This window comes from Patella vulgata, chromosome 7 (genome assembly GCF_932274485.2).
Source record: "Patella vulgata chromosome 7, xgPatVulg1.2, whole genome shotgun sequence".
NCBI classification, from domain to species: Eukaryota; Metazoa; Mollusca; class Gastropoda; family Patellidae; genus Patella; species Patella vulgata.
The window spans coordinates 34,577,626-34,591,603 of NC_065885.2; the positions used below are offsets into that span (position 1 = coordinate 34,577,626).

A 13,978-nucleotide genomic window follows, 5' to 3' on the forward strand; every position below is an offset into this window, starting at 1 on the left:
GCGATTTTTCGTACAATCAGAGGCCATAATTCAGGAAGTTATGGTCCGATATGCCCGACTATCGAAAGGAACTGAGATCTCTGGGTTATAAACATGCATTTCAAGTTTAAACCAAATCGGATAAAAATTGTGACTTCTACAGTGTTAACAAGCGAAAAACGTGAGTTTTCGTAAAATCAGGGGCCATGATCCATGAAGTTACAGTCCGATACATGCCAATATCGAAAGAAACCGAGATCTTGGGGTGATAAACCTATATTTCACGTTTCATTGAAATCGGATAAAAACTGTGACCTGTAGAGTGTTCACAAACAACTTTGGACGGACGGACGGACAGGGGCGACGACAATATACATCCACGTGAAAATGTGAGCGTATAAATAGGGGTGTACCTGTCAAAAGTTGGTTAATGAAGCACCCGAGAAGAGACGAGAGTGCTCTTAGTTTCTGCATGTTGAAAAGGTATACCAGTTCTATCGTATATACACAATGTTGATCGCGGGGTTATAGCGCGTGTTAGAATGTCTTAATGAAAGACAGATACAAAGACTTATTAATGAGGTAGAACTGTTCACAGATATTAATAATGGGTAAAGACCGTTAGTAAGTAAAGAAGAATACTGATGAGTTTCAAAGTTATTAATGACTCTAGGTGATAAGTAGTTAATCAATACTGCTAATTTTTATTAATGGGACAGATTAAGTTCTACGCTGTTAATGGTTTATTCAGTTAAAAGTGTCACGGTCGTTTTATTTAGTACCGCGACACAGGATAGTGTAACATATGAATCCCGCCGGTAAGCCGCCAAAAATAAATTATTACTGAGGTAAATTCCATTATTCAATGGAATTGTCGTGGTTTAAAACGAAATTTTAATTAAGTCCAATTATTAATTCAAATGCACAATCCTTTAGCTAATTGTTTGCAGGAGACTTTTTTTTACGGAATTCTGACACTTTGTCTTTTAGACATTTTGTTAGCTATCATCAATATTCAAATAATGATGATTGAGCTAAAGGTGGTGTTTCTATTATTCTTACGGTGACTCTACATATTCCTATCACACTCTGCTCTATATATCTTCCTCCTAGTTTGCATCTAAATCCCCGAGATCTTGATGACCGTGTTACACAACAACTGCCTCTCCCGTTTATAATTATGGGAGATTTCAATGATCACAATTCCCTCTGGGGTAATCCAGATGACAACAGCAGGGATAAACAAATAGATTCACCTCCATAATTTGTGTTTATTAAATGATGATTCGGATACTTATCTACATCCTGCCACAGCTTATTTTTCTTCCCTCGATCTCACCATATTCTATGTGGAAGTGACCACTTTCCTATTTCAATTGATAATAATGGTCCCCCTCCGGTCGAGAAATCCCAGAGTTGGAAGTTGCATAAGGCTGATTGAGCTATGTTTGAATCTTTGTGTCTCTTCTCTTTTGATGCAAAAGAGTTAGAAGATGCAGATGAGCCCATGGGCTTATTCACTTCAATTCTTCAAGATGTAGCTGAGCAGGCGATTCCAAAAATCACGACTGAACCGAAAGATTTCAAATAACCAAGGTATAATGACGATTACAAATTCGCTCTTAAAGAGCGTGATCGTATCCTGAGACGATTAAAGAACCAACCTTCCATGGAGAATTTTGCGTCATACCAAATAGTCCGGTCGAAACCCGTAGAACCATACTTCAAGCAAAGAAGTCTTCATCCCAAGGTTATGTCTCAAGGATCAATTCCTGTACCACATCAAAATCGGTATGGGATAGGATTCGTAAGATTAAGGGTAAAAGTAGTTATCAGTTAACCATCTAAATGTTGATAATAACACCTTAACAATATTTCCTGATAGTCTGGAGGCTCAGCGTGGGGGGGGGGGGGGGGTCCATCAAATGGGCACAAAAACAGACCCATCTTTTCTAGAGTAAAATTTTGCGTAGAATACGATGCCGAGTGGTAATGCAGTCCGCCGTTGGGGCGCTTTCGAGATATTCGGGGTCAAAGGTCAAATGGGTTTATTTGCACTGAAAGTGAATGCGCAGTCATTCTTGAAACATGAAAATAAGCCGAAAATGATCGAAAGTAATCACACTTTCAATAAAAATGTAAACTTTCTAAATTCACCTTTGTTCTTTGTGACCCCAGAGGTCAAAAGGTCACATTTCCGTTTTAGCACTAGGAAGATATTTAAAGTAATAAATGTCAGCGTAAAATATAAAAACTAAAGCGAAACCTGTTCCAATATATAATAGGAACATTGAAAATTTATCTTTAGGTGGTCTTAGCACCGAACTATTACTTTGGAACGTCGAAAATGATCTTGCATAACAGAACCAAAACGCTTCGGAACCTGTTTCAAAAATACGTAAAAACTGTTAAATCAAAATCTCTCCGAATTAGTTTTACAACGAATGCTATACATATTGATACTAGTTGTCTGAAAAAAAACAATTGAATAGTTTCACGGCTGGACTCCAGCCTGCAGGCCTTGTCACAAAGCCTGCCAAAATTTTCCCGCTAACATTTACCAATACGACATATATATCCTGTGAACTACTATGTACAGTGCATCCGATGGGTTTATCCGCGTCCATGTTCTGGCCAAATTCATAAAAATTTTGCAAACTTTTAATCTCGTCGTCAGATACGTGTTTTCCCGTCACAGATTAATGTCGGTTTTCCTAGACTGGGATTCTCGTAAATCCACGCGGCCTGCAGGCTGGAGTCCAACACTGAAACTATTCAATTGTTTTTCAGATAACTAGTATCATTATGCATAACGATCGTTGTGAAAATAAATCGTGAGAGATTTCGATTTGACAGTTTTTACGTATTTTTGAAACGGGTTTCAAAGTGTGTTGGTTCTGTTATGCAAGATCATTTTCGACGTTCCAAAGTAAAAGTTCGGTGCTAAGACCGCCTAAAGATAAATTTTAAATGTTCCTCTTATTAATTAGGACAGGTTTCGCTTTAGTTTTTATATTTTACGTTGACATTTTATTGCTTTAAATCTCCCTAGTGCAAAAACGGTAAATTTCACCTTTTGACCTCCAGGGTCACTAAGACTAAAGGTGAATTTAGCAAGTTTACATTTTTATTGAAAGTGTGATTACTTTCGATCATTTTCAGCATTTTTACATAATACAAGAATGCCTGCGCATTCACTTTCAGTGGAAATGAACTCATTTAACCTTTGACCCTAAATATCTCGAAAACGCCCCAACGGCGGACTGATTACCACCCGGCATCGTATTCTACGGAAAATTTTACTCTAGAAAAATTGGGTCTGGTTTTGTGCTCATTTGATGGACACCTCCACCCCCACCCCCCGCACCCCCGCGCAGCGCCTCCGGTCTATGATATTGCCAATTCTCTGGCCAATACATTTTCATTCAATTCATCATCAAATTTCTCCTCTGATGCCTTTCAGGGCATTAAACATCGTCAGGAGAAAAGGCGATTTAATTTCAAATCCTGCAATGCTGAATGTTACAATGATGTTTTTTTTCCTATTGCAGAGCTCCGTGACTCACTTAAATGAGTTCGCGACACTGCAGCTGGTCCAGATGAACCTTTTACCTTTAAGAGGGAATATGGAATGGCCGAAGGTTTTTGCTATCAATATCGATAATCTTGATCGACTTTCCTGTCAAGTTGCTGCCGATCATTTCTTAAAACAAGTTTTGTTATACATCATGCACTAATAGCATGATCTGTTTGTTATTGATGGTTGCACAATCATTTATTTTCGATTTGGTTTTTATTATGCCTTTATGAATATTTATGTTTCTGTACGATTACAATACTTTCAGGATAACAGTGCCAATGTTTAACGGGAAAAAGAGATATCATTATTATTATTATTATTATTATTATTATCCTGATTGGATGTAAAATCAACGTGTTCCGTGTCATTAGTAGATATTATCCCTGGAGGATAAATAGCTTGTTAGCATCATTAATAGTTTTTGTGAGTGACATTTCCTTAAAATAACTTTTCACTAAATCGAATATGCTTTTATGACATCCCACGTGCCAATCTATATATAATCAGCCGTATGGGATTGGAATGGAATGGCGATATTTATTGATAATGAATACTCGAAGAACAAAATGTAGTGCAATATTTCAAAATAATCTATTTAGTTAGAATAACACGACGACCTTGACATAAATTGTAAAAAAAAATTAATAAACCACGACATCGATAATAGTTGCAAAATTAGCGAGATCTTCGTAAAGATGGTAGTGTAATGATAATTACTACTTTAACGTCATAATAATAACCATGTTTTATCATTATTGCCTTAGAAGGTTATTTCTCAGTATGCGCATCTAGATAATAGAGTTAGTTTCTTATGATATATTCGGTTCGTTTTACCGATAAATCTGGCCATGCATTTTCTTTTTAAAGCATTCGAAAATCTGAATTAATTCATTCATTTGCTTATATCTTTACAAGAGTTCGCATTTCGAAGTTATGTTTATAGCATGACTGTGTCGCCAGTTCTGGTGTTGTTGGGCAAACTGTAGACGTTCACGTCGATGGCGAGGGGTGAGGATCGGTCCACGGTAAGGTATACGGCAATGGATGCTCCGTCTGGTTAGACGTCGGCGCACTGTATCGGTACTGATGGATCTTCCCTCTGTTCCCAATGTCTGACGTGCTGTCTCAGATGCCTGCAGTCTGAAGGGATTCTGCACATCATGTAGCACAACATGGCGGTCCTGTCGTCTTGTGGTAACCCTTGGTCTACCAGTTGCTGAAACCTGTAGATGGTCCGAACAGGTGTTAAACCTTTTAACGAATGAAGTGTACTATAAATGACTTGTAACATTATGACACCTGCTCAACATGCACGTTGTTATTGCACAGAAAAGCCTCTCCACGTCTCTATATGATTTCTACTAAAACTATCGAAAACCAGCAAAAGTGTGCAGTAACACTGAATATGTCTAGTTATTGCACGGTTAAGCTCCAGCCAGTCTACTAGAGGGAAACCAATCTGCTTATTCAACGAAGAGAACAAAGGAAGATTTGCCATCCGTGTTACAAGCCAATTTAAAGCATAAAAGGTCATGCGTGTCTTATTTGTTTTACTGTTGAACCTTTAGTTAGACTCTAAAAAATATTATAACATATTACGATTTTGGTGTTTGTATGACTTCTGGTCATCACCACCCACCCCTTTCGGATAGAGGAGTGAATGGAATGGAACAAGCTTTATCGATAGAAATAGTTTCTGAGGATAGGGTTATAATGCAATTTCTATGAACAGCGACGTTTCGATCTACTCTTCTTCGGATTCTTTGAAGGGTTCGTTTACATTCATGTCACGGTGTACAAACGTAGACTTCCACTAAAAAAACTATACCGAGCGGACTCTCTCATCCGTATTCCAGCACCCGGATTCGAAATGAAGTTAGCAAACATATTCCTAGCGTCAATAAAAAAAACTATCTATATTTATCACGATAATAATTGTTACCTTTATATTAGAATATAGCATTTCAAGATAATTATATTAATACAAATTATATATAATAGGTAAAATAACAAAAACTCTATTACCGTAAAAAGATACCAAAATACCGCACACTAGCCTAACTGAGAACGCAGAAAAGGGTACGTCCACTTTGCATCAAAAAGTATTCAAATCAGCTTTGGTGGCAAAATGTTGGTTTTTTTTTTCACAGAATCAAGGGATGAATAAACTACTTGACTACAAAAATTTAAGAAGCCTTGTATGTTGCATTGTCGAGATATAGTAACGTAAACATATCAAAAATAAGAGAAAATCGGGTTAGAGTATAGGTTAACTGCGCACACAATAACTTCCAACTAGCTTTGGTGGCTTAAAGATCTTTATTTCATCAAATCGACAACTGCATAAGGTATGCACATGCCAAATTTCATTAACAGTCTATGTTGATTATCGACTTATATCGTCACAAAGTTCCTAGCACGCGGATTCTAGGCGAGGTTGGCGGGTTCGATAAACAAAGGGTACGTCCACGCTGCATCAAAAAGCACCCAAACCAGCTTTGGTGGCAAAATGTTCTTTTATTTCACATAATCAAGGGATGAATAAACTACTTGACTGCATAATTTCAGAAACCTCCTGTTTCATTTTCGAGATATAGTACCGTCAACATTCCAAAAATAAGAGAAAATCGGGTTAGTGTAAGTTCACTGCGCACACAATAACTTCTAAACTAGCTTTGGTGCCTTGAAGAAGTTTATATCTCCACAGATTACTTAACTTTCTATGTTTCACTCAATAACTTCCAAACTATATTTGGTGGCTCGAAAATGTTTATATCTCCACATTAACAAATGACTTAACTTTCCATGTTACATTATCGAGTTATATAACCGTAAAGTTCATGGTTACTAAAAGTAGAGGGGTTGTGGTGGGTCAGGTTAAGGTAAACTTACTGTGCACCAACTCCTAAACTAGCTTTGACAGCTCGAAGATGTTTATATTTGCACTTAACTTTCTGTGTTGCATTATCGAGTTATATCACCGCAAAGTTCCTAGCTACTAATAATTTAAAGTAGATTCACTGCACACACAATGACTTTAATAGCTCGAAGATGTTTATATCTCCACATTAACAGATAACTTACTTATAAGCATGTCACCTTTCATTAACTTTCTGTGTTGCATTATCGAGTTATTATGTCACGGCAGAGACTAAAATAAGTTAATTAAAGTATTTTCTTCATCTTCTCTCATTCTCTCTTCATCCTGAAAACAACTTAAGCCTCCTGCACCAACACGGTGCCATTCGTCATTAAACATAGTTAGTGCTTCTAGTTTAATTTCTTTATCTCTTGTTGAAATTATTATATTGTACATTTTCACACAAAAAGGTTTTATCGAAATTTGCATATTTAAGTATTATAATTACTGTTCTCGTGATAATCAACTAAACAATATAGTAATTATAATTGTTTAAGTTGTTGGGTTAAAACCACTTTATGTAAGGTATTTGGTAGGTTTGTTTGTAAGTTAGTAACGTGTTTCTATAGATTTGGTCGCCTGTCCAACCTCGTGGGTTTTCTCCGGGTCCTCCGGTTTCCTCCCACTGCTAAAGACCCCTACGCGCAAGCGAATTATGTAAATAAAATTAAACCATATGTTAGTCCCGAAATGACCTAGTTTGTGTCGAGTGAACGTTAAACCCCATTTCTCTCTCTCTCTCTCTATAGATTTGGGAACTTAACAACTCAAAGATATATAAACCAAAGAAACAGCCAGTTCTTAGTTACAATTACTAACTATACTAAACAGAAAAAAAAACGTCAGTACGATTTCAAAATTAGAGACGCACTTTAATCAAATCATTCTAGAAATTAACGACTTACTTAATGGATTAAAGCAATTTTTTGTGAGCAGTATGTTGATACATTAGTGATTAATTCCTCACAATTCCAAGACATTACGAGAAGGTTTACAGTCTATACATCAGTATCTGGTGTGTCCACAACAAAATGTCAATAACAGCAGCGCAGCGTCTGTACATGGAGTGGACCAGATGATTGATGAACGCCATTGGAACCTGGAACCACACTCCCAGAAAAGCCTGACGCAATCCATCGGCTGTGTTTGGTCTCGATACGACGTTATTATGTCTCCTCTGAATTGCATCCCAAAGATGTTCAATCGGGTTTAAGTCCAGACTAAGGGCTGGCCAGTGCATAACGTTGACATCGTTCCGCTGTAGAAAGTCCCGAGTAACTCTGGCGGTGTGGGCACGGGCGTTGTCATGCTGGAAAACGTTCTTTCGATGTCGTGCGAAATGTGATATGACGTGGGGTCTGACAGCTTGATCGATGTAGCGCACTGCTGTGATGCCGCCTCCTCTCCCTGGACCAAGATTTTGGAACACCACAGGACCCACTCTCTGGTTCAGACCGATTGCACTCCAAACCATTATGCTTGGACCTTCCCATGAGTCTCATCCCACAATGCATTAGTCAGAATAACGCTGGCCACGTCGACGTTACATTCTGATCCTGCCATCCGTAGTTGATATGCAATACCGACTCCCGTCTGTGAACAGAACAGTTCTCCATTGTCTGTGTCGCCAGTTCTGGTGTTGTTGGGCAAACTGTAGACGTTCACGTCGATGGCGAGGGGCGAGGATCGGTCCACGGTAAGGTATACGGCAATGGATGTTCTGTCTGGTTAGACGTCGGCACACTGTATCGGTACTGATGGACCTTCCCTCTCTTACCATTGTCTGACGTGCTGTCTCAGATGCCTATGTGAAGGGATTCTGCACATGATGTCGCATAACATGGCGGTCTTGTCGCCTTGTGGTAACCCTTAGTCTACCAGTTGTTGAAGCCTGTAGATGGTCCGAACATTGACCTGGAAGTGATTGGCAACGGCTTCGGCAGTGTGGCTAGCGTCGAGTCTTCCAAGCGCCTGGTTCCTATGAGTTGTCGTGGCATGCTGCTGAACGTTGTAGTGTGAATGATTCAACGAGTTATGAGGATGCATTTTATAGGGCTGGTCCCGGTGAACAGCACGTGTAGCGTGAGTTACATGAAAATCATGGAGAACACATTACCATCTCAGGAGTCAAGTTGCGTTTTTGAGAACATTCCTTGGGTTCAATTCTGTATTTGGGAAGGACCCTTATAGCCAAGGTAAAGTTGGAGATGTGGTTACAAATATACAATAAAAACATTCGGCAAGTTTTATGCAATGCGTCTATTCAGAGTAACATACCAACCCGACATTTCTTTGCTGTTTAGTATATAAAGTTATTAGAAACCTGACCAGTTGTTCTCGTATTTAGTTCCAGCCCCGTATAGTATAGAGACTGATTATTAGACAGAGATCGTCTCGGTATAATTTTGAGTTAATGAACCGGGGAGTAACAATTTTTGATTTTTTTTTCGGCAATCTTAGAAACCCTAAGTTGGGAATAGCATTCTGCTATGATGTGGGACGCTGAAGATATTATGATTTTGTTACCCAATGAGAATTGAACAACAAATTCATAGTCATTGATTCTTACTTCCACATATTTCGAAAACGCAATATAGGGGACTTCTGAAATTTTACAGTCTAGTAGTTTATTCATTCCTTCTTCTGTGAATTAAAACCATTTTGCTGCTAAAGATGGTTTTGGTGCTTTTTGATACACTGCGGGTGTACCCTTTGTTTATTGAACCCACGAACCTCGCCTCGAATCCGGGTGCTAGGAAATTTGCGGTGATATAACTCGATAATGTTAGAATGTTAATGAACTTTGACACGTTCATACCTTATGCATTTGTCGATTTGGTGCGAGCCAGCAATGCTAACCCGATTCCACCACATTTTTAGTATGTATACAGTAATATATCTCGACAATGCAACATAGGAGGCTTCTGAAATTATGCAGTCTAATAGTTTATTCATCGTTGATTCTATGAAATAAAAATCATTTTGCCACCAAAGCTGGTTCGAATACTTTTTTGATGCAAAGTAAACGTACCCTTTTCTACGTGCTCATTTAGCCTAGTGTGCGATATTTTAGTATGTTTATGGTAATAGAGGTTTATCTTTTTTTTATTTTGTCTATTAATATATCTTAAAATGTTATTTTCTAATATAAAGGTAACAATTATTATCGTGACAAATAAAAATAGTTTATATTGGGGTTAGGAATATGTTTGCTAACTTTATTTCGAATGTAGGTGCTGGAATAGGGATGAGAGAAATGAAATGAAATGGAGTTTAACGTCCTACTGTTCTGCTCCGACTGGGCTAATGAAGACGGGCATACCCATACAGTGTGCTATGACCGGACAGCGGCACTACGACCTACTCTTATATCGAATTCCAACTGTCAAGGGATCTTTTATGTGCACGCCAATGTGTACACAGGACTTCGGTTTTTGCGTCCCATCCGAACGACTAAACAGCTGTCCTTGTCGGGCCCTCCGTCCTGTATCACTGACAAGGGGGAACCACCCCGGAAAATCTGGATGAACTTTCTCGGCCAATTCAGGGAACTTACACACTTAGCCACCGTGCACCGTGACCCCCCGCTCGGTAAAAAAAACTATGCACTGTAGTAACCCCTTTTTTTGCAATTTAAATTATTGCAAAAATGGTGTATATTGCTAAAGTAGAACGTCGAGGGAACCATTTTTGCAATAAAAAACATTTTTGCAATAATTCTTTCTTTTGTCATTTTCATCATCACTATGAGGGGGATTGGATGGCTGAATGGTTACAAGAAAAAAATAGAGCATCGCCAACGCTACAATATACGCACACATTCCTGATTTAATTGATATAGTAATTTTTAAAATGAAGAGAATGAAATATGAAATAGCCACAATGACCGTAATATGACAGAGGCAAAGAAGACTAGGCGTTGGGTTTGTTTTGCCAAATTTAGAGACTAAATATTAACAAAAAAAAAGTGGGTGTGACACCGTCCCAGGGTGTCGGGGCGTGCACCAAAATAAATAGTTGCTGTCTTTACGGTATAAGGAATAAATATGCAAAGTTCGAAGATGATCCATTCAGAATTGCAACCTATATATCATTTACAGACAAAATATTGCAGAACTGAGTGTGGCACAGCCCAAAGGTTTGGGGGGGGGGGGATTATGCACCAAAATCAATAGTTGCCGTCCTTAGGGTATAAGGATTAAGTATAGCAAGTTTCAAGATAATGCATTCAGAATTGTGGCTTTCAGGCGCTAAACACACACATTGGGCGTGGCTCTGTCCCTGGGGGTCAGGACATGCACCAAAATCAATAGTTACCACCCTTAGGCTATAAGGAATATATACGATGAACATAAAAGTTGGACTTGGCTCTGCCTCTGGGGGGCCGGGACATGCACCGAAATCAATAGTTGCCGTCCTTAGGCTATAAGGAATATTTATGCCAAATTCCAAGAGGAACAATTAAGAATTGTGGCCTGTTGGTAATACACACACACACATACATGGATGTGGCTCTGTCCTTGGGGGTCAGACATTCACCAAAAACAATAGGGATCATCCTTAGGGTATAAGGAATATGTATGCAAAGTTTCAAAAGGATCTGTTAGGAAATGCGGCCTGTAGACAGCAAACAAACAAATACATGAAATGGGCTTGGGTCTGTCATCGAGTCAACTGGCTGGTTTCGATTCCACAGTTGTACGTGACAAGGATTGGGCCCACCTGTCCAGCTTCGTGGGTTTTGTCCAGGTCCGCCGGTTTCCTCCCACTACTAAAGTCCCCTACGCGCAAGCGAATTATTGAAATAAAATTGAACCATATATGTTAGTCCTAAAATGACCTAGTTTGTGTCGAGTGGACCTTAAACCCTCTAACCCTCTCTAACAGTTTTTCATTAATGGAATGTTATTGCAAAAATGGTTGATATTTCAAAAGTAGAACGTCAAGGAAACCATTTTTGCAATAAAAGCCGTTTTAACAATAACTTCTTCTTCGGTCATTTTCATCATCACCATGTTCATTTGTTCAACCTGAGGATTGTCAGAAACATTATTGGTGTATTCATCGTGCATCTTTTTATCAGCAATATCATTTCTATACCCATTTTTATGAAAGTGATGGCAATTTTTCATTATTGAAATTTTATTGCAAAAATGGTTGATATTGCAAAAGTAGACCGGCGAGGGAACCATTTTTGCAATAAAACCCATGCGGAGATTCAAACCATCTGATTGGATCTCGATAAGTTTGGGTGTGGCTGAAATGCGTACCTTTAGACTTTCGATATGACTCAATTAATGCGTACCTTCAGACTTTCGATATGACTCATGCCCTTAGCAACCTGCCAGGCAAATGCCATTAACTCCCTATCTTCTGTTATTTGCTTGGTTTCTTCTTCAGAAATGTCCCCTTCCGGCGAAATAGATACATAACTCTGGGAGTTAGCTGCCCTTTCTTTTAAGTAGGTCAATAAATCGCCAAGTTCCGCCAACTCCATAATTATCATTGTTTGTCCTAAAACGAGCAAAAAACATTACATTAGCAATACGTGTTAACCTTTTAAAATTCCTAATTACCAGTAGTCTGACTGTGATAAATAATAAATGTTTTCTTTGAAAAGGTTTATCTGCACCAGACATTTAAGTCTGTATTATTACTTTAGATAAATTGGATTTGATCATGTCTGAACATCTTAAGAAAAACAGCTTCGTTTATCTGGGATCTGTTCTTGAATCTGGGTGGTATTTCCTGAAGCATTATATTAAATACTTATATTAAACCAAATTTAGTGGCAGACGGTCTATCTCGACTATAAGAAAGAATTTTCGATTTTTCAAAATCTATACTGAAATATGTTATTAAATCTAACATATTTATCTTACGAGCATAAATCCTGTAATCACATATGTTCAAAAATTATTTTACATATACAATATCCAGACATATCGTATCGTTTGATATTAGTTTCAATGTCTCTATACTTATTTAAGAATTATAGATGGGTTATATGAACATAATTATCGGCAGTCGGTTCTAAAATATGATATGTCTAATTGCAAGGAGAAATCAAATTTTAGGCTCAAATTGATGTATGTGCCCATTATAAATAGAATAAGTTAATATTGTCATCCACTGTTGATATTTAAGAGTGGTTATTACTCAGCCAGTATCGTCAGCGTTTGTCCCTTTATCACCCTGTAAATGTACCATGAAATTAAAATTGCTATAGTCTGGGACATTCTTCTTGTTTTTGTACGTCTGCATTAGATATTTGGCACATACATCTTAATGGTTATTTATTGTATTTAATGAGATTTAAACAATTTCTTTTATCAAATGAACCCAAATTATTGATTTTTCATTTACGGTCAATGGTGAAAATAATAGCATTTTCCTGTGAAAACTACATGTAGGTTTTGGTTGTCATTAAACTGAATAATTAAGTGGGACTGGCCAGACACGGGGACCAAACTTAGATAATTCTCTCATTAGCGGTGTTACAATATAGTTAGGGTTTTTATAAATTGGTGTACAATTCTATTTCATCGGCTAACCCCTCTACATCATCACGAAAGTTTCCACATAGGCTACTGGTGTAATGAAGACAAGTAAAATGAATTATACAAACGAAACGAAATAGAATCTGTGTTCTAATCTCTACAGACTGGAGAAGTCGGGCCTAAAAAGCAATTGTGACATTAATTTTGGTATCTTTTATTCCACTTGCTTTGTTCAACAGTAAATTCAAAGCGTTTTAAAAATCCTTTATCATAAAAATGTGTTTTTCACACATATTTTTCTAAAGAAAATATATTCTTGAAAAAAATTTAGAAAGTATATATTATAGTAGGCTAGATCTATCACCTACTGCCACTCGGTTGAGATGAAAGCCTATTGAAACTATTTATGCCCACGTCGCGATGATCGCTGCATATAGGCCTACCGTGGTCTAACACCGCATAACATCTGCTCAAGGATTTCTTGGGAGTTCTATCAAATCTCGGCACACATTTCTTAGATTGGGAGTTATATCAAATATATTATACCTGAAGAAAATGAAAACAACTTTGAAGCACCATCGTCATTTTGGAAAACTGAAGTCTAACAAGGTATATACCAAATATCATACTATCCAGATTATCAACAACAAAAAAAAAAAAAAAAAAATCATCACCAATAACGTTAAAATTCACCATAGGTTCCGCATGTAGTTATAATAAAAAAAGAACTCAATGACCATTGAATATCGCTCGGGCTATTCATTGAATAACCCGAGCGGTATTCAATTAGGAGATAAACACCGACTGTTTAGAATTTAGAGGACTGTTATTGTCCATTTGATACCGCTTAAATCATTAGAGGCCGAGATCGCGTAGCGATCGAGCGCCTCTAATGAAAAATTTAAGCGGTATCAAATGGACAATAACAGTCCGATAAATTCTAAACAGGAGGTGTTTATCGAAATTGTAGCCCAAAATATTTAACATTTTTCTAGGAAT

General features: G+C 37.7%; 1 protein-coding gene across 1 annotated transcript in view; it reads right to left on the reverse strand.

Annotated features, from left to right (window-relative positions):
- The window catches only part of LOC126827482 (mast/stem cell growth factor receptor Kit), an 81,384-nt gene that overhangs the window by 14,891 nt on the left and 52,515 nt on the right, over positions 1–13,978 (reverse strand). Inside the window, exon 15 of the mRNA XM_050556861.2 lies at positions 11,785–11,993. Coding sequence (XP_050412818.1) covers positions 11,785–11,993 — 209 coding nt within the window. The remainder of the gene's footprint in view (positions 1–11,784; positions 11,994–13,978) is intronic.